The 25,936-nt window shown below is 36.7% G+C and overlaps 2 protein-coding genes across 13 annotated transcripts in view; one reads left to right on the top strand and one right to left on the bottom strand.

Moving 5' to 3' along the window:
• LOC106877912 (protein FAM228B) overlaps positions 1 to 12,089 on the bottom strand; it is an 81,759-nt gene extending 69,670 nt beyond the window's left edge. For 4 of the 5 annotated variants that reach the window (XR_001410436.2, XM_014926967.2, XM_014926968.2 and 1 more), the window contains exons 1-2: positions 11,652 to 11,764; positions 700 to 851 (exon numbers count right to left, since the gene is read on the bottom strand). Coding sequence is in view for 4 of the 5 variants with exons in the window: in XM_014926967.2 (XP_014782453.1) it covers positions 700 to 783 (84 nt within the window). In the remaining variant the exon portion in view is untranslated. Of the gene's footprint in view, positions 1 to 699; positions 852 to 11,651; positions 11,765 to 11,999 lie in introns of those variants that run through there. The other variant, XM_014926966.2, reaches the window with a different exon arrangement.
• A 364-nt stretch (positions 12,090 to 12,453) lies between these two features.
• LOC106877913 (profilin-4) overlaps positions 12,454 to 25,936 on the top strand; it is a 25,628-nt gene continuing 12,145 nt past the window's right edge. The window contains exons 1-3 of one of the 8 annotated variants that reach the window (XM_014926975.2): positions 12,454 to 12,549; positions 23,325 to 23,449; positions 25,460 to 25,594. In XM_014926975.2, coding sequence (XP_014782461.1) covers positions 23,333 to 23,449; positions 25,460 to 25,594 — 252 coding nt within the window. In that variant the 5' untranslated portion in view covers positions 12,454 to 12,549; positions 23,325 to 23,332. Of the gene's footprint in view, positions 12,550 to 12,826; positions 12,899 to 13,434; positions 13,553 to 15,538; positions 15,876 to 17,726; positions 17,891 to 23,324; positions 23,450 to 25,459; positions 25,595 to 25,936 lie in introns of those variants that run through there. The other 7 variants (XM_052965565.1, XM_052965564.1, XM_052965562.1 and 4 more) reach the window with 7 other exon arrangements.

The raw sequence follows: 25,936 nt of genomic DNA on the forward strand, positions 1-25,936 counted from the left end.
ATATATATATATATATATATATATATATACATATATATATAACCTGTATTCAAATTTTAAAAGAACTCACAAGTTGGTAGGGTACCAATAAATGTTTTATTATTATTGCTCGCTTCAGTTTTGGGTTGCAGGCCCAATTAGCTCTTCACATGAGCTAGCTTAAAAGTTTACACAAAGTGTGGCTTTTAAGCTAGTATATAATATATCTGTTTGTGTCTTTCTAGAATAGACTAATAATGTTGTTGTTTGTTGTTGTTGGCACTCCGTCGCTTACGACGTCGAGGGTTCCAGTTGATCTGATCAACGGAACAGCCTGCTCGTGAAATTAATGTGCAAGTGGCTGAGCACTCCACAGACACGTGTGCCTTTAACGTAGTTCTCAGGGATATTCAGCGTGACACAGTGTGACAAGGCTGACCCTTTGAATTACAGGCACAACAGAAACAGGAAGTAAGAGTGAGAGAAAGTTGTGGTGAAAGAGTACAGCAGGGTTCGCCACCATTCCCTGCCGGAGCCTCGTGGAGCTTTAGGTGTTTTCGCTCAATAAACACTCACAACGCCCGGTCTGGGAATCGAAACCCCGATCCTATGACCGCGAGTCTGCTGCCCTAACCTCTGGGCCATTGCGCCTCCACTAGACTAATAATAGTGTTAAGTAAAATTGAAATCTTAATTTTAGAGAGATAAATGTTATACTACCTGTGTATTTCCATGCAAAATAGTTTCAAGTTTTGTTTTGTTGTGTACCTTTAATCCTCCTTCATTTTTCACATCAAGTGGCATTGTAGGATTTAGAGTAAATCCTTGTTGTTACGACAGGTAATGAATGTTGCAGAAAACATCAAAAGTATCTGGAAAAATAATACAAGAAAGTTTTTGAAAATACAAGTTTTAAAATCAGTAGGGCTATCTTTTGCTTAATCCATTTTCTGGTTTGCTTTAACTATTTTTTTTTCTTTCATTCTTCTTTTTTTTCATCTTAGAGACAAGGTTTTCTGTGGCTGTGTATAGTGCATGTGTGATAAGAGATTTCCTTCCCAACAACTTGATTCTCAGTTCGATCCCACTGCATTGCACCTTGGACAAGTATCTTCTGTCAGAGACCCAGACTGACCAAAGCCTTGTGAGTGCATTTGGTTGACAGAAACTGAAAAGCTGATAAAAGGCGGTGAGCCGGCAGAAATGTTAGCATGCCAGGCGAAATGCTTAGCAGTATTTCGTCTGCTGTTATGTTCTGAGTTCAAATTCTGCCGAGGTCGACTTTGCCTTTCATCCTTTTGGGGTCGATAAATTAAGTACCAGTTATGCACTGGGGTTGATGTAATCGACTTAACTCATTTGTCTGTCCTTGTTTGTCCCCTCTATGTTTAGCCCCTTGTGGGCAATAAAGAAATAACAAACTGAAAGAAGCTCGTTATATAAGTACACACACACAATCATCGTCCTCATTTAATGTCCATCCTCCATGTTGGCATGGGTTGAACAGTTTAACAGGAGCTGCTAAACTTGGGATATTATGCTGAGCTCCAATGTCTGCTTTGACATAGTTTTTACAGCAAGATGCCTTTCCTAATACCAATCACTTTACAGTGAATTGGGTGCTTTTTATGTGGCACCAGCACTGGTGAGGTCTGCTTTGGTATGGTTTTACAGCTGGATGCTCTTCCTAATGTCAACTACTCTAGTGAGTGGACTTGATGTTTTTTATGTAGCACCAGCACTGGTGAAGTCATCAAATAACTTCCAAAACAAAGACCCCCTCGACTAGGAGGAGGAGTGATATTGAAGGAAGTAACTCTGTGCCAGGTGATGTGAGGGACAGAAACATGTGTCTTGTTGTAGAGGAGATACAAGGTTACCCCAGTTGGAGGGAGAGCAAGAGAGAGGGGGGAGGGGAAGAGAGAGTGAGAATGAGAGTAAGAGAGAGCAAGAGAGAATGGGCGAGATGATGGCAATGCGTCAGGGTATACTCTCAAGGTGTAAGGATGTGAATATAAATGGAACGGTAGAGGATTTCTCAGAGTGTATGAGTAGGGAGTTTATGGAGGTGTAAAAGGGAGAGAGGGGAGGGAAAGGTAAGGTGGAGGGTGGGGTGGGGTGAAAATGCAGTGAGTGATAAAATGTATCTAAAGGAGTGACAGGATGACCAATGATAAGGTTGACAGAAGGAGGACAGAAGAGTGAGAGAGATGACGGAGCAGTGTTGGGCTGCAGGAGTGGGGAAGGAGAGAAAAGCCTAGTGCATGAAGAAAAGATGTTTTATTTTTACATATGTGTGTGTGTATAAAATTATAAATACAGAGAGAAAAATACAATGATAAAATTTATTTTGTCATTGTATATTCTTATTTAACATTAAACAAGAATATCCAATAGTAAAATAGATTTTATCAATGTATATTTCTCCCTTTATCTATAATTTTATACACTCCTTATGGTTTTCTCTTGTATCGTACTATATATTCCATATGTTTAGTAGAATGATACATTAAGGGGCTTTTTTTTTGAGTAAAACCAGATTAGTTGAATCCATATATTGGAAACATATATGCTTGGAAACAGGTGAGGGTTGATGATAGGAAGGGCATCCAGCCATAGAAAATGTGCTTCATCTATACTCTGTCTGACCCATGCAAGCATGAAAATGTGAGTGTAAAATGATGTGGCAGCAGATGATGATGGGTTTCTTGTTTAGTAATATTCAAATATTACTAAATATATCAATTCAAATTATGCATTTTTTGCTTTTTCATCTTTCTATCTTTTACTTGTTTCAATCATTAGACTGTGGCCATACGAGGGCACTGCCTTGAATAATTTTTAGTCAAATGAATCGATCCCCCAGTACTTCATTTTGTTAAACCTGTTGCTTATTCTATTGGCTCTTTTGCTGAACTGCTAAGTTACAGGGACGTAAACATACTAACACTGGTTGTTAAGCAGTGGCAGGGGATAGACACAGATACAAGGACATGGACAGACGGACGGACACACACACACACACACAAACATATATATATATATATATATATATATATATATATATATGATGGGCCTCTTCCAGTTTCCGCCTACCAAATCCACTCACAAGGCTTTGGTTGGCCCAAGGCTATAGTAGAAAGCACTTGCCCAAGGTGTCACACAGAGGGACTGATGTCTACTAATGATAAATCTCGCAGTCAAAACTGGTAATATCTACTTAAGACACAGAACAGTTTATTCATTGTAATTTTTCCTTTCCATTCAAAATCCAGTCATTTCTAGATGCTTAACTCTTCAGTATTCAGATTACTCTGTCAAGTGTAATGCTTTTATATTCACATTGTTTTGAGTTAATTGTGCATTATCTTATAGCTTTGAGATTTCCATGATGCATAGAATATTCGAGCTGAATATGGTTGGTTTAAATTGTAAAGGGTTATAGGTATTTGTCATATAAATATCTTTGTTCAATCTGAACTGACAAATAATATTACTAAAATTATTCTTACAACAGATTTCAGCATTTTCTAAGTTTGTACGAAGTTAATCATCCCCCTTCGATAATGTTATAGTTTCAGTATTTCCACTGAAAACTTACTTTAAACATGCTTTAAGTAAATATAATTTCAAAATTTTTTTGCTATAATTACACAGAAGAACAATTATTATTACATGTATACAAGTTTGTTTCTCTGTCTCTATCTGTATATCGCTTTCTGTCTGTCTGTCAGTCTGCTGTCTCTCTATCTGTCAGTCTGCTGCCTATCTGTCTGTCTGTCTCTGTCTGTCTGTCTCTGTCTCTGTCTGTCTGTCTGTCTCTCTCTCTCTCTCCATATATATATATATATATATATATATATATAAAATTTAGATTCAAGGTGAATTTGGTACTTAAGCTTAGGCACCAGAATTAAGTATGGTATTATCCATACAATCCCAAAATAAGGTGGTTAAAATCAAAATAAGCAACAAGGATATTCAAAGTTAATGCAGTACGATCGTTTCATGCGACTCCATTTATTTAAGCAATGTGAACATTACATTAAATGTAAAATGCAGAGCAATCCTCAGCTGCACAAATATATAGAAATTTACTGAAATTTTATTTCAACAGAAGGACATATTGTTGTAACTACATTTAAACTCTCCTAGTGGAAAGGAAGAATACAAAAAACATTTTGACTTAGCCAGGCCATACAGGCTAGTAATTAATTCCAAGCAGATTTTAACTGTCACCTATTTTATTTGTTGTTTTGTTTCATCTTATCAGACCTAGTGATTCAAAGCTTAAGATGGCACCAGCCTTTTCCTTATAGGGAAAGGGAAAGGGGTAAACAATATACATGAATGATATGGTTATAAAGATTCTTTTGATTTTTTTTTTTGTCACTAAAACCAAAAGAATCTTGGACAGTTTGACTGAGAACTGGTCAGCCATGAAACTACACTAGGTTCCAATCTGATTTGGCATGGTTTCTACAGCTGGGTGCCCTTCCTAATGCCAACCACTCGAAGAGTGTAGTGGGTACTTTTTATGTGCCACCAGCATGGGTGCCACTTATGTGACATTGGCTATGGCCATGACTATGATCTCACTTGGCTTGACAGCTTTTCTCAAGCATGGTATATCACCAAAAGTCTTGGTCACCTGTCACTGCCTCCATGAGGCCCAACATTCGAATGGTGCGTTTTACATGTCACCAGTATGGGTGCCAGTTACATGGCAATGGCATCAGCCACAACCATGATTTCACTTGGCCTGATAGGTCTTCTTAAGCATAGCATATTGCCCAATGTTCAAAGGGTGCTTTTTACGTGCCAGTTATGCGACACTAGCATTGGCCACGACTATGATCTCACTTGGTTTGATAAGTCTTCTCAAGCACAGCATATTGCCAAAGGTCTCAGTCACTTGTATCACCGCCATGAGGCCCAACATTTGAAGATCATGTTTCACCACCTCATCTCATGTCTTCCTGGATCTACCTCTTCCACAGGTTCCTTCTACCATTAGAGTGCGTCACTTCTTCACACAGCTGTCCTCATCCATATGCATCAACGACTATACCAGCGCAGTTGTCTCTCGTGCACACCACATCTGATGCTTCTTATGCCTAACTTTTCTCTCAAGATGCTTACACTCTGATGAACATGTACACTGACATTACACATCCAGTGAAGCATACTGGCTTCATTTCTTACAAGCCTACACATGTCCTCAGTGGTCACAGCTCATGTTTCACTGCTGCGTAGCATGTTTGCACACAGGTATCATACAATCTGCCTTTCATTCTGAGTGAAAGACCCTTTGTTACCAGCACAGGTAGGAGCTCCCTGAACTTTGCTCAACCTATTCTAATTCTAGCAGCAATGCTTTCAGAGCATCCACCCCAACTACTGACTTGGTCACTTAGGTAATGGAAGCATTTAAGTATTTCTAGTTTTTCCCTCTGGCATTTGATGGAGTCTATTTTCTGTACATTTTTAGTGTTTATTGTACCTGTGCACCTTCCACACAAAAAAACAATTTTCCCTGTTAACCTTCCTCTGATATTGCTGCACCTCTTATGTGTCCATAGTTTACACTGGGTACATTTTATGGAGTTTCTACCTAAACCTTTTCTACAGATCGAGCAGAGCCATCTACCAGAAGGAATTTGTGATTTGTCTACTCTCCTTCTTACTAAGACTTTGGTTTTTGCTAGATTAACACTAAAGCCCTTTGATTCTAGACCTTTCTTCCACATCTGAAATTTCTTCTCAAGTTCTGGTAGTGATTCAGCAAAGGGGAACTCCCAGGGGCAGCCTATCTTAAATTCTTCTGTTATTGTCTGGAGGACTATGATGAACAAGAGGGAGCTGAGGACCGATACTTGGTGAACCCCAACTTGTACCCTAAATTCATTGCTAGCCCTTACCTTACTGACAACATTCCTGTACATCGCTTGTACAGTTCTCACTAACCACTCATCTATCCCTAGCTTCTGCATTGACCACCAGATAAGGGAGCAGAAGACTTTATCAAAGGCTTTCTCTATGTCAACAAAAGCCAGGTACAGGGGTTTATTTTTGGCTAGATATTTCTCCTGCAGTTGCCTAACCAGGAATATAGCATCAGTAATGCTCCTGCTTGGCACAGATTGAAACTGCAACTCATCTACACTAACCCTCTTCCTAATTGGTCTATGACTCTCCATAACTTTCATCACCTGATCTAACAATTTGATACCTCTGTAATTATTTCTATCTAAGGTGTCACCTTTGTCTTTCTAGCTATAATGCTGCAACACCAACCATTTGGTATGACTCCCTCGCGCAAAGCCTGATTAACTATACAGGTGACTAGGCTATATCCTACTCCACCAGATAGTTTAAGCATCAATGGTGATTCCTGAAGGGCAGGGGAATTTCCCTGTCTTTATATCTTTATGAGACTGATAATTTATAAATATATATATGTGTGTAGAAAGGACAATAAAAATTTAGAGGAAATACTTTTTTCGCTCTAGTGTTTGTGTCAGTTATACACATCCCAGTGAAATTTTGAAATGTTATAGGTACTATGCATTCACTCTAGTAGAACTAGTGTGATATATTTTTCTCCAAATAGATTTAAAGTTTGAATGTTAGTTGATTGATATTTTATAGCAGAGTATGCATTTTTTTTTAATGTGTATATAATAATTGGTTTGTCAGTTTGTTTATACAGATTGTAGGTTATTTCTGGAGTGTCAAGATTTATTTTACAGGCCTTTATCACAATGGTTGCATTTCATCAAGTTGGGCCTTGTTAATTGTTCATAAGCAATTATTTGTTCCTGTGTAAAAAAGTACTGAGTAACTCATAGTTGGTGTTTAGATCATTTTCATTTTGGAGGAATATGGCAATCTTCTCCATCAAATAAAGTTGGCACTGGCATTTCAGTGTTTATAGGCCAGTACAGAATCTAAGATCAACCATATATTTTAAAGGTGCTATCATTAGCTTTCTGTAGTTGCCAAATGTAATTTGATAGGCTTGTGGAGTGTTTCCTGTCTGAGTTGATACCTATGTGAGGAGTACCTTGATTTGAAAGTGTTTCTTGTTGCTCTGATGTAAGACATATGTTCAGATTTATTGGTCAACTGAACTTAGGCATGGAATATTACTGGATTATTCAGACACTGTTTGTTGTTCAGATGAATCTAATAGATGAGCTCCTAAAGTTACAATTGCATGCAGGTTCAGTGGTGCTATTGCTGTTTAGTATATTTGCATTTAGTGTATTGACAATGTTGGCAAAGTTCCTACAGCAAGAATAAGAGAGCTACAGGTTTTGAAGAAAATAGTTCCTGCAGGAGTGGCTGTGTGGTAAGTAGCTTGCTTATCAACCACATAGTTCCGGGTTCAGTCCCACTGTGTGGCACCTTGCGCAAGTGTCTTCTATTATAGTCTCGGGCCGACCAAAGCCTTGTGAGTGGATTTGGTAGACAGAAACTGAAAGAAGCCCATCGTATGTATGTATATATATATATATGTATGTGTGTTTGTGTGTCTGTGTTTGTTCCCCCCACCATCGCTTGATAACCGATGCTGGTGTGTTTACATCCCTGTAACTTAGCGGTTCAGCAAAAAGAGACCGATAGAATAAGTACTCGGCTTACAAAGAATAAGTCCTGGTGTCGATTTTCTTGACTAAAGGCGGTGCTCCATCCTGGCCGCAGTCAAATGACTGAAACAAGTAAAGGAGAGAGTAAGAGAGCAATTTTTCTGCTACATTCTTGCTTACATTTAAATCAAACAGGAGATTGTACCATAGGATTTTCTGTGTTTTAAATTTTTCATTGGAAATTGTTGGTACTTGCATATACTATATCTGAATATTCACCTCTTTCTAGCTCTTCAGTGCAAATATTCTAATACTCAATTGAATTCTGTTTTGTAAGAGGTTAGTGGTGCTACGCACTTGCTGAAGGCAAGAACTAAACCTCAGAGAATGTTAGAAGGATATCTGAAATGCATGTAGATGTAGAACAATCTTTTATTAGGTTTATGATAATGGTAAAATTTACCTTCAAGATTTAGGTGACATTTATCTTAAAATGATTGCCATTCACAATTATCCTCAGTCCAACATTGTTGAAGAATGTGTAGAGGTCTTTTTTTTTTAAGTATGTGCATGTTATATTTATTTGTGGCTCTCAAAATGATTCGACCTCATCTCATATATCCTTGCATCAATTTTCAGGAATCAGTGATGCATTTTATTCAAAATATATAGACCAATGTTTTCTCATATTTCAGCTTTGTAATTTATTTATTTATGTGTCCTTTTCAAGCCAGGCTCATGAGCCCGGTTTTCATGGCATATGTGTTCCCCCCAGCTGGATGGGACGCCAGTCCATCGCAGCGTTATTCAAGAAACAGGAAGGAAGAGTGAAAGAAAGTTGGGGTACAACAGAGGTTGCCACCACCCCCTGCCAGAACCACGTGGAGCTTGAAGTGTTTTCGCTCAATAAACACACACAATACACGGTCTGGGAATTGAAACCGCGATCCTCCAACCGCGAGTCCGCTTCCCTAACCACTGGGCCATTGCACCTCCACAGCTTTGTAATAGACCCCCATAATTACGTTGAACAGTTGTTTGATGTTCTTTTCTTGTTTATGTGGTATTTTTTTTTTTAAATAGGAGGGAGTTCCCATCATGTAGTATGACATTTCTGTCCTAGTCAATTGTGGCTGAAATGTTGCTCACAAAATTCAGTACCTTGAATAGGTTCACACACACACAGACACACAGACAGTCTGTGTTCAGACTGTCTCTGTACAAGGGCCACTCGGACACCTGCCTTCACTGTGAACAGGAATTAATCTTCTCCCTTCATTCTTTTGTGCTTTATGAGCAACATAATACCAACCCTACACAGACTCCCACACACTTCCCACTTTCAACTGTCTCTCTCCTCCACCAACATACCTGCATACTGCCTACTTCCATACCCTCACCACACACACACACACACACCACAATACAAACACCCATACACACTGTTAAACTCATTACTCAATCCACATACACTTTTCATTAGTGTTACCACACATACCACAATACAAACACCTCTACACACTGTTCACCTCAGTACACACACCACACACCATCATGCACACTGTCACACCTACACAAGCACATGACTGAACACAGACAATATATATACACACATGCATAAACACATGCAACACGCAAAGACACAGATAACTTTCACTCACAAACATACATTATACACGTGCACACTATATGGTCACAGACACACACACATACACATGTGCACACATCACCTGCACAAGCACACATCAACTGCTAAACACAAGCATTTGTACAAGAACCCACGTGTGCACACACACACACACACATTAGCCTCACACAAATACACAAAATGCACATCACTCTACACAACACATACACAAGGTTACTTGTACACATATAAACACACCCAGGCCAATGAATTTGCACACACAATATTTGCACACATATATACACGTCCATATGCACACACACATACATACCAGTACATGTAACACTTATCACTCCACATAATGTATGCACTAGGTCATTTACACACATACACTCACACAGGTCCACATATTTTTCAGCTTGCCCACACATACATACTCACATACTCACCCCTATTCATATACACTCACACATAACATTCTCACATACACACAGATGTACAAGAGCAAATATGTTTGGCTGGATCAGTGTTATTATCTCCTTACCATTCAGCCTCTTTCTTCTGGTTATTTCATCATGTTCAACCATTATTCCCTACACCTACTTTCCTTAGTGATCACCACATTACAGTATGTAGTACCCTGTCAAAGACCTTTTTCAAGTGAGCAAAGGTCAAGTATAGTGGGTTACTCTTAGCCAAGTATTTCTCTTGAAGTTGTCTCTCTAAGAAGACTGAATCTCTAGTACCTCTTCCAGGCATGAAACTAATCTGCATTTCATTTAAGCTAACCGTTTTTGATCAATTGTTCTTGGATTCTTCTGGTCCAACAATTTGATGCCGCTGTAACATCTTTTCTCTAAAGTATCTCTTTTGCCTTTGTAGCAGTTGACAATGATATTGCTACACCAGTCAGTGGGTATGACACTTTCCTGTATTACTCAACTATTTCGATGGCCATTATCTATCCTTCTTCATCAGATATTTTGAGTATCTTAGAAACCATCCCTGATGGACGAGCAGTTTTCCCTATATTCATGTCCTTAATATATGTAAGATGCTTAAAAGTATAGCAAATTGGAAAGTTTCTGGGTCAATGGCATTCAGGGATTCTCCAAGCAAGCACAAGTATACAGAACCTTTTTTATTGACTGCACAGAAAATTGAAGGCCAACATTATTGATGAATGAAAAGACGGTTTCAATGCAGAAGGATAAAGAAAATAGAGAAGTCAGTAGTTAAAGACCTATTATATGTTTACTCTGAAAATTGCTAATTGGTCTCGTAACAAATGAATTGTATAGTTTTGTGGAGATAAGGAAACTGATACCAGAAGAGCAAAAATAATGAAAGAAACAAAACAAAACAAAACAAAACTAACAAAAAGAACAGTTGATCGCTTGTATTTCAATAGAATTATAGCAAACGAAATGCAGATAAGAACTTAGCTGTTGGTTGGATAGATTATGAGAAAACATACAATAATGTTGGCTTTTGTTGGAGAGCCTGAGGACTCTTGGAGTTGTAGTAAAGCCTAGAATCAAAACCTTAAAGCTTTAGTAACTCACGTAAAAAGACAACGTAGTACCAATGCAAGCAAGCACAGTCAGAGAGGCAGAAAGGTGGCCGAGAATGCTAGGTGTGCAGCATGCACTTGTGTGCAGATGCAGACATCAAGCCCTTCAAGAAGACAATGGTTGCAGATCAATTCAGGTTAAACGAATCATTGACTATAAAGAACAGAGTATTTTCCGTGCCTCTCATGCAAAGCATTTTCCTCCCTGTTATTAATGTAACTACAAACTACTCTACTTCTGGCACAACACACTACTTGCAAGCTATGTAAATATTGTGATATACTTCTGTAAAAATAAATGTTAATTGAACAATGTTAGAAGTTGGCTTCAATATGGAACAGTATGCAACCTAAATATTATACCAATACATCAAGACCTATTTACTTCACACTCCACAGAGTCAATGAAAAAAACCGATAATATAACTTGAACGTCTTTTCATATTTTGTTGTATACATATTAACAAGATTAGCAAATAAGTTTTCCATATAATTTTTCTAAATTTCCAAGTGCGTAAAATTTGTTCACATTAATCATTTGATATTTCGGAAATCACGAAGTGGTAGTTTGATCTGCAAGAGATAGTAGTCAAATCTCCTTCCTCTCCCGTCACACTTTGCTGCCTTAAAGCAGCAAAAGTCTTCGGATAACGTATACAGTATTTCTTGATCGGATGGGAGACAGAACGGTCACAGCTAGATTGTCTTTTTGTAGTTTTTGAACAAACAAATGCAACTTGTATCCCCCACTCAGTCAAATGTTATCTGTACAAAGCTTCTTTTCTGAGGTTGCTCGACCCGCTAAAAACATGACATAGTATAGTAATCTTTGATCCTTACATTCCAAACAAACAACGAACTTCTATGACATAATACTTACATAGGTATCTGTAATTTAGATGTAACCAAATAGAATCTCTATCGCAAAAAGCATACGCGACAATATCATTGCATTTGTATTTCAACTGTGGCTGGTAATGCTACTATGACAACGGTGTCGAACAAAATATAGTTCAGCTTTCGATTTTATCCGAATGTTAAAACAATTTTATTTAATAATACATAACCTTTAATAAAGCGAATGGAAATTATTTCTGTAAAATAAACTCCAGAGAACGTTCCCACATAAAAGAAATGTGTTAAGTGTGCAATAATTATTGCCTGGTGAGCAGCATGAGTACACATCATATTTGTTAGCATTTATTTATTTATTTATTCATTTACTCACCCATTCACTCATTCTTTCAAATGAGTCGGTCGCTGCACTGCATACAAGACAAAAAATTGCGCTATTTCATATTGGTCTCTTTCACTTCTGATTTATTGAACGCAAAGAGACACCTTCACACATATACTGATTGATATACTGTATTGTGAAATATTTAAATATTACCAGAATGATTTACAAAAGTAAATGAGCAATCAGATTCTTAAATACTGTAAATTCTGTTGAATTATAGTTTTTCTCCAAACTGTGACATTTGAACCGTTTGAAGAAGCCCGGCCGATGACAACGAAAGTTTTGACATTGTTGACATCACGTCTCCGAACTGTGGTATTTGAGCTGTTTGAAGAAACCCAGCAGCTGACAACGAAAATGTTTACATCATTGGCATCACGTTTCAACGTAGATGATGCTCACGAGGATGCTTGGCTGTTTCAGCGCATCAACCTCGCGATCATCCATTGTAATGCCGCGAGGGTTTGAGATTACATAAAATGTTTTTGAAGATGAAAATACCAGTATTCTTTGTTGTAGTGTCTAATTGAGGGACTGTGTATGTTTTTCCTTTTTTTTTTTATTCATTTGTTGGTATTTACGATTTACTTTTGTAAATTTTCTTATCTTAGGTCTTGGTTCAGCATTTACATGATTTTTTTCTGGTTGCACTGCTACGGGAGCTTCTATGCTGTCTTCAGACTTTCTAGAAATAAGTCACTTTTCTTTAAATCACAGCCCAACAGGTTTAAAAAAACGAAACATTAAATAAGGAAGTCTTAGATATAGTTAGGTTGAGAACAACATGGACAATCATGACTGGAAATCCCTTTACAATAAGGTCTGCTCAGTCAAGTCTGAGCTGAAGTTAAACAACGAGAATTCAACAGCGCTTCAATTATTTTTAAGTATAGCAACGTTTATGTGAACGCATGTTTTCATTCGATTTAAACCTTCTTTGTTTAATAATGTTTTTAAATAGTCATGAGATATCACGAGTGAAGGCTGCGATAGGGTGTAGTCGATTAAATCGATATCAATCTCTTAACGATACCCATACTTTGTTTTGTCAACTCCCAGAATGGTATGCAATAGAGGATGGTTTAATTGGCTGCTATTTTTACCGGTTTTATATGCCAATGAGAGAACGACATTGTAGTAGCAATTTTGATTTTATAAAGCAAAATTGAAAAAAAAAATGTCCTTTTTCATTTTTGCATTGCCCAGATAGACCATAACTGGAGCAACTGACAATTCGCTTTTTTTGTTTTTTCCTTCGTAAGCGCCACTATTGAATAACCTTTTCTTTGCATGAAAATCATTTTAGATAGTTTCCAATAACGATACACGTTTAAACTGAACGATAAATCACTTCACTGTATATCCATTAGTTTCCAATAACACACATTATTTTCTTTTCTGTTTAGCCCAGTAACATTATCCACTGTTACTACTACATGTGATACTCAAGAAGAACTTCAATTTAAGAACTTATATAACGTTATTTCTTCAACACAGAATTACGCATTTACAGGCATGAAACATTTTCTACTTTTAAAAAAGTAATTTGAAATTTGCTTTTTTCCTTATGCATTGCTATCTAATTCAGATCTGTACTTCACTTCATTTTAGAAGAACATCTTTTATGGAACTATTTTGAATTATAGAACCACTATGCAGGGACTGGTACTATTGTATTCCCCGACACCCAGTCAAGCAGAATGTTATTGTTTCTTTCTCTTTGACTTTCTATCATTATTCTCTTCCTTTTTTTTCTGTTTTTGTTGTATGAGATGGCAAAATAATTAATTACACCTCGCTTATATATATTTGCAAAAAAAAAATTTCTTTATTTATTTAATTATTTATAGGATCATTGAACAATATACCAACTTGAAATGTCAATGAAAGCCTCATCACAGATTTTCCCCCTTAATTGTTGCCACATGAATTCGTCTAAATGAGACAGTAGCATCTCTTATGAAGTTCTGTTGATGTGTTTCAATCGTTGTTTTATTTCTTTCCAAAATGTTCAACATGATTTGTACATACTCCATTCATGTGATTCAAAAAATTCTCGCGATGATTAACTGTCAAATGGTGAAATGGTGGTATCACAGGGATTGCATTTATTCCGTTGTAAGCACTAACAGTCCGTATAGATTTCTGTTCCAAGAAGAACATTTTTCCTAAATCAAAGATAGCAATGATGATGCCGACCTATCTGGAACAAAACAAATAAATCCAAGGCCTGTTGTTGTGTCCTTCCCTCCAAGTAACCATTTTTGGGGAATCACACGCCCGATATGGTATTTTCTTCTTGAAACGACATTCTAATCTCTAATTCAATTACATGTCCAACACCACCAATCTGATAGGGACTGTTCACTAAGTAGTGAACAATTGCACAAGCCTTTGAGAATGTTTAAAAATTCGTTTAGGAGCATAATGAAAAAATGGGGAAATTGATTGTATTACTTCATATATATATTTGGATTAACTCTGGTGCCCTAAGTTTTGTGAGAGTCCTTAATTTCAAGCGACTTATTGGTAATTAATTTAGCAGCCAGTTGTAGTTGATAAAAAACTAAGGAACAGTAACAACAAAAAGAGAAAGAAAAAAGGAAGGGATTAATGATAGAAAGTGAAACAAAGAAACACTAACAATCAATAACATTCTGTTTGACTGGAATACCACAGTATTACAGGGACTATGGGAGATGAGTGGTGAGAGTACATTGTACAGAGGTCTAAGAATTTCCTGAGATTATATTTGCACACACGGAAGTCTAGCATTCACACAAGAGAAGGTGGGGGCGAAAGAAACCTTGTAATCTTTTCTACTCTAGGCTCAAAGCCCGAAATTTTTGGAGGACGGGGCCAGTCGATTAGATCGACCCCAGTACGCAACTGGTACTTAATTTATCGACCCCCGAAAGGAGGAAAGACAAAATCGACATCGGCGGAATTTGAACTCAGAACGTAAAAGACAGACGAAATACTGCTAAGCATTTCGCCCGGCGTGCTAACGTTTTCTTATTTCTTTATTGCCCACAAGGGGCTAAAAATAGAAGGATAAACAAGGACAGACAAAGGGATTGAGTCGATTGCATCGACCCCAGTGCGTAACTGGTACTTAGGTTATCGACCCCGAAAGGATAAAAGGCGAAGTCGACCTCGGCGGAATTTGAACTCAGAACATAACGTCAGACGAAATACCGCTAAGCATTTCGCCCGGCGTGCTAACGTTTCTACCAGCTCGCCGCTTTTAAACTTCGTAGTCTCTGATGAAATTCTTGTTACAGGCCATGCCATGAGGGCGGAAAGAAAAAGTATTTACAGAAAAGAAAAAGTATTGTAATTAATTTAGAGTTATTTCTGCGCATCCATATTTTTTACAAGTGTATGACTGAAGTAGAACTTTTTTAATAAAATATTTCCACAACTAGATTTGTATATTTTTATGTAGCATTTTTAATGAATACGAAACTTTTATTTAAATAATTTCCTCTTTTATAACACTTTAAACCTTCAATTCTGAAAGAATAGTCAGCTCTTTGTTGCTATGACAACGGTGTCAGACAAAACATACCTCCAAATCTATCAAAACTGCCATAAAATTAAATAGAGTTGCTTCTCTCTGCTACTTCAGCGATCTAAATTTCATCCAACTTAATAATTTCACTGAGAGGTCATTAAAAAAAAAAGAAGTAAATAAACAAAAATGTATTTTTAAATATGTCCCCAACATTTTGAACAAATTTCCAGTCGAAGGAAACCCTGAATTTATGTATTTGGCAATGCTTGATGTGCGTGAAATTGGAGATTGATGAAAGTTGGCTGTTTCGTAAACATTAATTTGGTAAAAAAAAATTATTTCGTTTTGTAAGTAAAAGAACATGCGATTCTTTTCTTTTTCAGAATTTGATTATATGCATTATATTGAGAATGTTTTCTTGTTAGTAAGTGATTCCCCATTTCTATAAAAAAAAAAACAAAAAAAAAACAATGACAGTTTTCCTACCAACCAAGTAACAAAAAAAGAAAAAAAGAATAATTAGATTTCAGATCTCATTGGTAAAATAAATAAATTGCTTTTCGTTCATTCCAAACACATACGCATCGTGTTATATTTAGTCTCAGTCGAAATTAGCTTGACGCACGCGCGCACAGTCATGCCAACACAAGTGTGCAACCTTCGACTTCATTTACTTATAACTTTCAGAAAAATTGATATTTATTAATGAAATTTTCTCAGAATGTCTCTCAGATGGCATAAATTACAATTATATGTATGTGGGCGCGCACACATACATACTGTTTTTTTTCCAAAATTTCAGGTTTCGTTATGTTGGTATTTATGTGATGTTGGTCAATATATATATGTGTGTGCGCCTACCAATTTTTGGCGGAGGTAAAGAATACGCACACCACCCGTTTTGGGCGTAACAAAGACTCTAACTCTAACCCTAAACATCGGGTGTGCGCATTCTTTACTTATCTGAAAGATATTCGAAGGACATTTCATTACCTGTTTTTCTGAAAGTTATGAGGAAACAAAGTCGGAGGCATACTTGTGTAGGTATGCTAATATATGTGTGTGTGTGTTAATATCTATAAAATGCAATACAATATTTTAGACCCATTTCGGTCGGTTCAACCAATCCAGTTAGGGAAAATCCCTATCCCGCCACTCATTACACACACACAACAGGCTTCTCTTGCAATATTATTTATTCACGTAGTTTTACATGTTTACACTTTTATTGCCTTCAGGTATTCTCCATTTGAAGCAATGCATCGGTCCAGACGTATTTCCCACTGTTCAAAGCAGTGCTGGAACTCTTGCGAAGTGATGCTTTTTAATGCCTCTGTCATTTTTTCTTCACCTCTTCCACAACTTCAAATTCCAGCTTTCGTCACCAGTGATGACTTTCGAAAAGAGGTCCGGATCAACTTCCAATTGTTCTTTTAGTTCACGACACGCATTCAGCCGTGACTGCTTTTGATCTTCCGTGAGCAAGCGAGGCACAAATTTTGCTGCAACTCTTTTCATTCGCAATTCCTCGCACAAAATTCGTTGGCAGGAACTCCAGGGCACACCAGTCACATCAACAAGTTCATCAGTTGTTAGGCGACGGTCCTCCAAGATCAGTTTATTAATTTTCATTCGTTCGGGAGGTGGACGCTCGTCCTGATGGAGGTTGGTCTTTAAGCGACAAGTGACCATTGCTAAAGTCTGGAAACTACTCGTTAACTTGTATTTTGCTGATGGCAGCGTCCTTGTAAGCTGTTTAAAGCATGACAACTGTTTCGGCCACTGTTTTCCGCAGCAGAAAACGGAAGCACGTTGTTCCTTCGTTTCAGCCGTCACAAAATTCGACGAACAAGGGAGAAGCACCACGTTGCAGTATGATCCTAGTGGACAACACCAGTCGGCAAACTGTTGCCTGAGGGTCGCATCAAGCGACGGAAGCCTGAACTACAATGGGCTTGTCCAAAAGAGAACGCTTCCGGTTACTTTTGGGCACCCCCTTCGTGTGTGTCTGCGTGTATATGTGTGTGTGGTGCGTAAAATAACACAGATGGGCTGAAGTTTACTACGGCTGTTTTAGTCGTGTTTTTTTATTGATGACCAAATTACTTACATCAAAATGTTTTATTGATGACCAAATCAATTACATCATGTAAAAAAAAACCGTTTTCTTCAGGTGAATTAAGAGTAAAACTTACATTTAAGATTTTTCACAGAAATTATATATATTGCATATTGACCCTCACATCTCGGCAATATTAATCTCTTTCCCTTTCTAAGTGTATCGTTCACGTAACATCTATAAATTCTATAAATTACACACACACACAAACATACACAGACTTTCATTATTTGTTTCGTGTTGGTAAGTTTTTCCATGCTTGTCCTTCTTGGCTTTGACTTGTATGTATGTATCACACACACATAGACGAGTATCGCACGCATGAACACACTAACACGCACGCGCACGCACATATACGAGGGAAACACAAAGAGCGAGAGCTGAGATCCAGTGGTTTTGTAGTTCCTTCGTGATGGGCTTCGTTTTCTCTTAAATGATTCCACTCTAATTTGTATGACTTTCTTCTTGTGCCAGTGTCACCCTTCAATCTTACAATTCCCGTGTTACTTTTCACTGTTCAACATCTTTTCCACTTCTAAAGAGACCTTTGCTCGTCATCGGGATATGGACTTCTCCCTCATCTGGGTACTCTAAATATTTTGCAACAAACTTAAGGGCTTCAAGTTTTGGCAGTCTTACTTGATACTGAAGTTCGTTCTATTTACCATTATACTCTTTCTCATCTTATTTTCACTCCTCCCAATTGTGGGTCCTTGTGTCGAAATAGATTTTATCTAGTAGTTTAGTAATAGATTTTATCTAGTAGTTCGTTCTAACTGTCGTTCTTCTGTTTCGTTTTGGTGTTTCATGCCACATTTCTGATAGTTCGTATCTCATAAATCATTCACTTGGTTACAAGAATGTCAACATGACTGGAATCGTAAATCTACCGAATAAAATATGTGGAAGATAGGCATTCTTATTACGTTTTCACGTAATATTTTCAGTGTTTCCTTTCTTTCTCTAGTTTTCCAGATATTTCAAGTTGGCCAACAGATCCACTTGAGAGGATAACATTGAAGTTTAATCCCAAATGAAAATGCTATTTAAAAGAAACTGAAAAAATATTTGATTTATTTGAATTCAAATATCATATTTTTTATTTAAAAACAACACAATTTCAAAAGCAAACAGTTAAAAATGGCAAAAGAAAAATGGAATACAAAAAAAAAAAAGTGGAATGCATATTCTGCATCTGAGTTCGCCGGTGTTTCTTACTAAACATTGCTGAGACAGCCCAAACACTCATGCATCGGAACGGCCAAGCACCTTCACGATCATTATCTGATATTGCGATGAGGCGGTAGTTAAAAACTTCCACGTCACTACCCGGCTGCCCAGGCGTTTCAACTTTAACACATTTCTCTGTTCTATTTCTTCTCTCCTCAGTTTTGATTGAAGAAAACTTTTCAAAGTTGACTTCTGAATAAAAAGAAGTGACAAAAAAGGAAAAAGATAAAGGAATCTCAAAGTCCATTCTTAATTATACAAGGATAAAGACAGAGAAGAAAATCGGGTGAGATGGATAGGGCAGGTCGTTTCTTTTAGGGCTCCGCTCAAACTGTATTAATTCATCTCTATTCACGGTACACTAAGTTCTTATTTTAAGAAACTTGTTTATTTTTGCTAACGTTTCTTCAGTTTCTAATTTGACAGATCAATAAACTTTGTCAAGTGAAATAAGTACGTATGCCTTAAAAAAGATGTTTCTTTTAGGGTCTTTGTCGGAATAAAGATTACAATTGTCTTTTTCAGTTTCTTTTATCGAAGGGAAGTAATTATCATAAAAACTTTGCAAGAGAAGTAACTATTATAAAGGCTTTGTCAAGGGGAGGTAAATATTAAGAAGACTAAGTAAACCTAAATCATTAAAATTAAGTGTTAGTCTAATATAAAATGTAAGGTTGCAGAGATTTTCCTCGTCCACTTTTATTAACAAAAAAAAAAAAAAAGGATATACAATAAATACATATATTTTATTACACATGAATTTATTTTTCATTGGATGAAATACTAAAAATTAAGATACCGATTATTGTAGATTATCTATTGTGCAATAACTTCTTTTTCTCTCCGAGACAAATCCCAATCGTGAACTATAACTCTCTGCTGTTCAGGTGACAACCATATGCTAATTAATACTTCACTTTGAAAGATGGAATCTTCCCATATGCACACATTTCCCTGCTGTTCTCATTTACCTGAATACCAGCAACAAAACTTCCCACAAACTCCTCCTCCTCGGTCCATGTCTGTTTTGGCATGGTTTCTACGGCTGCATGCCCCTCCTAACATCAGCCATTTTATAGAGTGTACTGAGTGCCTTTACGTAACACCAGCATCGGTGCTTTTACATGGCACCGGCATGGATGCTTTTCACGTGACACCAACACCTATGAGCCCGCAAGATTAGGAATGTCCAACTAAAGAGGGATACAGGAGGCATACCTATATGCAAGGACGACCACGTATTTACTTAGCTTGACGTGTCTTCTGGAGCACAGCAAACCGCCAGAAGTCTCGATCCCCTGTCATATCCTCTGTGAGCTTCAACATCTGAAGATCCTTTCTCACCACTTCGTCCCACGTCCTTCCACAGGTTCCTTCCACAATTAGAGCTTGGCACTTCTTTATGTAACTGTCTTCATTCATATGCAACTGTCTACCGCTCTCCAAACTCCTCTAACTATCAGCAAACCTTCGACCACATCTCTTCCCGAATCGTCTATCTCATCTCATTCATACCTCGAAGTTATCATCGTCAGTGACTTTAATGTTCATCTCTGCTTGGTTCTCGAAATTATCCCGTACTTATATTGCTGATTTTTTTTACAATGCTCAACTCTTTACATCAATTACTTACATGCCACCAACACAGACATGTCCGAACACAGCTTCTATCAAAGTATCACCGCCTCTGCACCTCTCAGGTTGTCTGGCACTGTCTCATCACGACAACTTACACTGCATCCACATATGTCTTGGTTCCAAATCTCTCGGACCCTACCGCACTTCAAGTCAATTGACAGGTCGTAGTTTTGTCAATTTTATTCTAATTATCCCTGGGAGCAAATGTACTTGACCCTTAACCCATCAGGCAATGCTAGACCGTTGACTGAATCCATCCACTCAAGCATGTCTCTTCTACATATTACACAGCCAAAACTTCAAACCATTGTATGGTTCTTTCGTTGTCGTGTTGCTGGAGTTGAAGGAAAGAACACACTCTACAATGCTTGGTGAGAATAGAGATCCATGGGCACACAATTTTTACCATATCTTTGGTTTTACACCAAGCCTTGAGAGTGAATTGGATTGACGGAAACTATGAGGAAGTCTGCAAGATGCACAACATCAGTAATTTTGTGGATCAACTTTGTCACACTTTATTGCATTGATTCTGTCTCAGAATTACATTAAGAGTATACATGTCTAATGAATACTCAACTACTGAACCCATAATTTAATGAGTAGATTAATATGGTCCGTCCATAGACTTCCAAATGATATATCTAATCTTTCACCTTTGCTGATGACATTTATTTGTGTTCTTACTTGAACTAGAAGTGATTTGTTTCATCGGAGAGAAATAGTTGATTTTCGTAGCTTGATCTACATTCGGTGACTGAGTGGAATGCTCAGCTTTGCAAAACTAAATTTTATTTATTTTTTAAAAAACTTCTTTCTAATCATATTCCTATTTTTGTACCTGATGATGTTCTTCCTGTGTCTTCTAGTCTTCGTATTTTTTCAGGCTTAACCTTTTCTAAAGATCTTTGGAAAGACTATGTTAGCTCAATTAACAAACCAACTTTTATAGAGGTTGGTTCTCTGTAACAAGCCCTTCATTATTTTTGTTTTGAATATATTTTTCATCTTTATAAATCTCTTATTTGACTTCTATGGAATACTGTTGTTACATTTGTGTTCGTTCTTCTGTTGATATCCTTTCTCTTGATCGAATCCAACAGAGAGCTTGAAGCTCGTTATCATCATTGAGATATAACTTCATTATTTCAATTCTATAAACATTTCTACACTTGTTGTTTTACCGAACTTTCTAATTGTTCCTCCTCTTCAGGTTACTTACTGATCGAATAATTCATCTTTCCACAAGTTCTCATTTTTTCACTGTTGTCTCTTCTTGTAAGAAGAGTTTCTGATTTTCTAATGTAGATGTTTCTTTCCTCGGGCACCTTATGTAACCTTATTTAACTCTTGTTTCCCTGATAGATACAATCTGAATTTTTCTAAATCTTACATTCGTTTTTTTAAAAAAAAAAAACATTTTATTTGTTTTACCTCCTACCTTTGCTTTTGTAACCCTCTGCAAACTAAGTAATTGATTGAGGCTTGTTTTATTACTAGTTGCTTACTGTTTTGATAAGTGTGAGTGAAAAAATAAAATAGAATAAATAGAAAAGAAAAAAATACTTATAACTGAAACCGAGAGAGGATTTACTTAATTATTTTACCTCTAAAGGGAAGGTTTCCAAATTAGCAACTCGCTTTGCATCCAACTCCAAACTGCAACCAATCGGTAAATTTCCTCCTCAAAACTATCCCGCTTCAACCACTTGGCCTATCACAACGTACGCTTACATGCTAAGTGTGAAAACATCTTCAGTCACTTCAGACCATGAAAATAAAATTTTAAAAATCACCGACCCTGAAAATGTTCTTTCCATTATCCTCAACCAAGGCACACCAGAGTTAGCCCCTCTACACCAAGCTCTTCAACTCCTGTCCCACTACAGGGATTTATTCCATTCACGTATCGTCTTGCCGTTATTTCTTCCAAGGCGATAGAGACAATTATTTAAAAACATCCTTCTCCAACACTTTAAACTTCCTCCCTCCTTACCAAGCGCATTTTTCGTAAAGCTATAGTTAATGGAATCCAACCCTTATACGTCTATATTCGCAGCCCTTAGCCTCGAGCAATTGGAACACAATACCACTGCACGCTAATCAGACTTGTTAATTATACGTTATACAGCATCTCTTCTGCTACAATAGTGATCTATGTCACCTTATTATATATTCCCGTTTTCATTTAATTGGCCTGACTTTCAGAATAAGCCCCACCTCCGCAATAAAAAAAAATGAATTTGTAAATTTTATTCATTTATTTTAATAAAAACAATTTCTTACCTTAAAAAAATATATAATGCAGACAATATTTTCGAGAAAAAAAATGAAATTGAAAACCCAGAAGAGTAGAGTGACTGGCAAAAGTAAAAATTAAAAAATGGAATATTTGTTTTAGAGAACTATATGATATCTGATGTCTAAAATGGAGATTTGAGGAAGTTTTTTTTAGTGAAAATAGGAAGGTGTACTAATTCCAAAACTCAACGTTTTGTCCATAAACATTTCACATTATCTTACGTCAGTAGCGTGATACTCTATGAAGTTAAATGTGACTGTAGACGTAACATCTGAGATTTGTTGTTTTTCCCTAGACGAGCTATGAGTAACCTAGCATTTTTCAGCCATTATTCAATGTGTTCTTTAATTTTAAAGTCGGCAAGGTGTAACATGTTTGATATCGCTAGCAGGGCGAACAATTACAACTCATTCAGTGGCTTTGGGACACGTTGTGGAGGGTGGAGGGGAAATAACTCTTGATAAGATTGCTGTAAAGTTACTTAACATACTTTTATTCTGTTCTTAGGCTAAGCCATGGAAAACCCTTTAATGATACTACAAGAAATACTCATGAAAACTCAGCATGTACAACAAGCTGCTATTGTTGATGCCAGAAGCAATATGGTGAAGGCTTCTTCAATTGGTTTTACTGTACGTAATTTATAGATATTTTGAAATTTTGACTTTGCACAAAACCATGTTTTATAGGAAGGTGAATATGTTGATTTTATTGGTACTAGATAAGTAAAAGCCCCCACCTTATTGGGATTGGAATTCAGAATGTGTTCCCCTGTTTCACGCAATTGAACCCTTTATTATAGTTTATTTACTGAATTTCAAATCGATTTTTAATATTTTGTTATATCCCCCATTTAACAAGAATAAGTATCAAATGGATGAATCTGTATTAGATTGACTATAGTCCTGTCCAGTTGTAAATTTAAATCTCACCATCTAATGCTATTTAATACAAAGTTAATCGTTGATTTTATTAAATCCTGTAGCTCTATGGGGTATGCTGTGCAGAATAGCAATTTTTTGCCATCTCATCAGTAAGGTCAAGAATCATTACCATTGTTTTAATGTCAGTTTATATGGGTTGAACAAATGTCAATGAGGTAGATTTCTACTGCCAAATGTCCTTCTTGTTGCCAATCCTTGCTTGTGTTACAAGTAAGGTTTTTTTCTTTTTTTATATTCCACTGTTAATTACACAACAAAACTGTTGAATGATTGGCTATTTTGTTTACAAGAGATATAAACACCCATCATTTTTGCTTACATAGTGACAGTGTGAAGGCAAGCATAAACACACACACACTTAATGGACTTCCGCACAATTTTTGTCAACCAAATTTCTCTCACAAGGCAGTGACAGTCCTAAGGTTATAGTAAAAGACCCTTAACCAAGGTGGCATATGATGGGATGGAACCCAAAACTACATGGTTGCACTGCAGACTTTTTAACCATACAGTACCTGTATCAACAATCCTATCTCCATATCTCTATCTGTCACAGTTATCATCCATTGGCAATATATGGCAACTTTCATCATTCATTGATGTCACATGCTTTTGCCAGTGCAATTTTCTCTCCTTTATACATCAGCAAATTTATTTGTGTTCCACTTTCCTTGTAAATTTGTGTTTATACACCCATTGAATCACATCTTCCTTATTTCTAGTCAACTTCTGTAAATCTTCCATATTCACAAAAAATGAATTCTAAAATAATAATAATAATAATAATAATAATAATAATAATAATAATAGTAATAGTAACAACAACAACAACAGCAACAGCAACAATAACAACAACAACCAAAGATCCTTCCCAAGCTCATAAGGCTGGTTTCTTGGATTTTATGGCATGTATATTCCCCCCATGGATGAGATGCCAGTCAGTCACAAAAACAAACATTTTTGCCAGCTGAATTGACAAGAACAATGTGAAATAAAATGTTTTGCTTAAGAACACAATGCCTCGCCTGGCCCAAGAATCAAAACCACAATTGTATGATTATTAGTGCAGCACCCTAACCACTAAGCCACTCATCCTCTTAAAAATGAATGAATACTAATAAATGGTATTTGTAGTTTCTCACTGTCATCAAAAGACTGGGGGTACATTATTTCTGCTACATTAACTTACTTGCAACACATTACATAAATATGCACTCTTTAGTTTTGGCCTTCTGCTTGTTACTCATTATAGGACATATAATAACTCTTTTTACCAAAGGCACAAGGCTTGAAATTTTGGATGTGGTGGGAGCTAGTTGTTTAACATCAACTCTAATGTTTGACTGATACTTATCTTTATCAACCTGAATGGATGAATGGCAAAGTAACCTCAGCAGAATTTGAACTCCAAACCTGGTGCCAGAAGAAACGCTGCTAAGCATGTTGTCTAACATGCCATCTTGCCACCTTTATGGTACATCTAATAATAGTCAATGTATTTTAGTATAAATGCAAAGATACAAGGGAGATTTAGATGACTGTTTTGATGATGCTGAAACTGGCATTATTATATTCTTTTTACTTTTTATAAAATTTATATATAATTCAATCTCTATGAAATTATATTACATCTCTATAATCTTGTTTTAGTTTAACTGATATAAAAACCTTTGTTTTATTTCATCTTTTTCCATGCAGTTGGATTATGAAGCACTTGCAAATTTTCAATTTGCTTTCAAAAACCCAATGCTGATCAGAGAAAGGGGACTGGAATACAATAAAATGCTGTATACTGTAGTCCGAGCAGAACCTGATGTAGTTTATGCAAAATTGGTGAGCAGTTTCTTTATCCTTTTAGAAAAGAATGCAGAGATTATTATATACTTGTTGCAAAACCTTGTGAGTGGGTTTGGTAGATAAAAACTGAAAGAAGCCAATCATATATATATTCATATTCATGTGCATGTATCCTTTGTGCCTGTTTGTCGACTACCACTGCTTGACAACAGGTGTTGGTTTATTTATGTCACTGTAACTTAGCAGTCCGGCAAAAAGAGACTGATGCAATAAGTCTCTTTATAAGGTTTAAAAGAAAAGAACTGGTGTTGATTTATTTGACTAAAATTCTTCAATGTGGTGCCCCAGCATGGCTGCAGTCTAATTACTGAAACAGAT

This window comes from Octopus bimaculoides, chromosome 2 (genome assembly GCF_001194135.2).
Source record: "Octopus bimaculoides isolate UCB-OBI-ISO-001 chromosome 2, ASM119413v2, whole genome shotgun sequence".
In the NCBI taxonomy this organism is placed as follows: domain Eukaryota; kingdom Metazoa; phylum Mollusca; class Cephalopoda; order Octopoda; family Octopodidae; genus Octopus; species Octopus bimaculoides.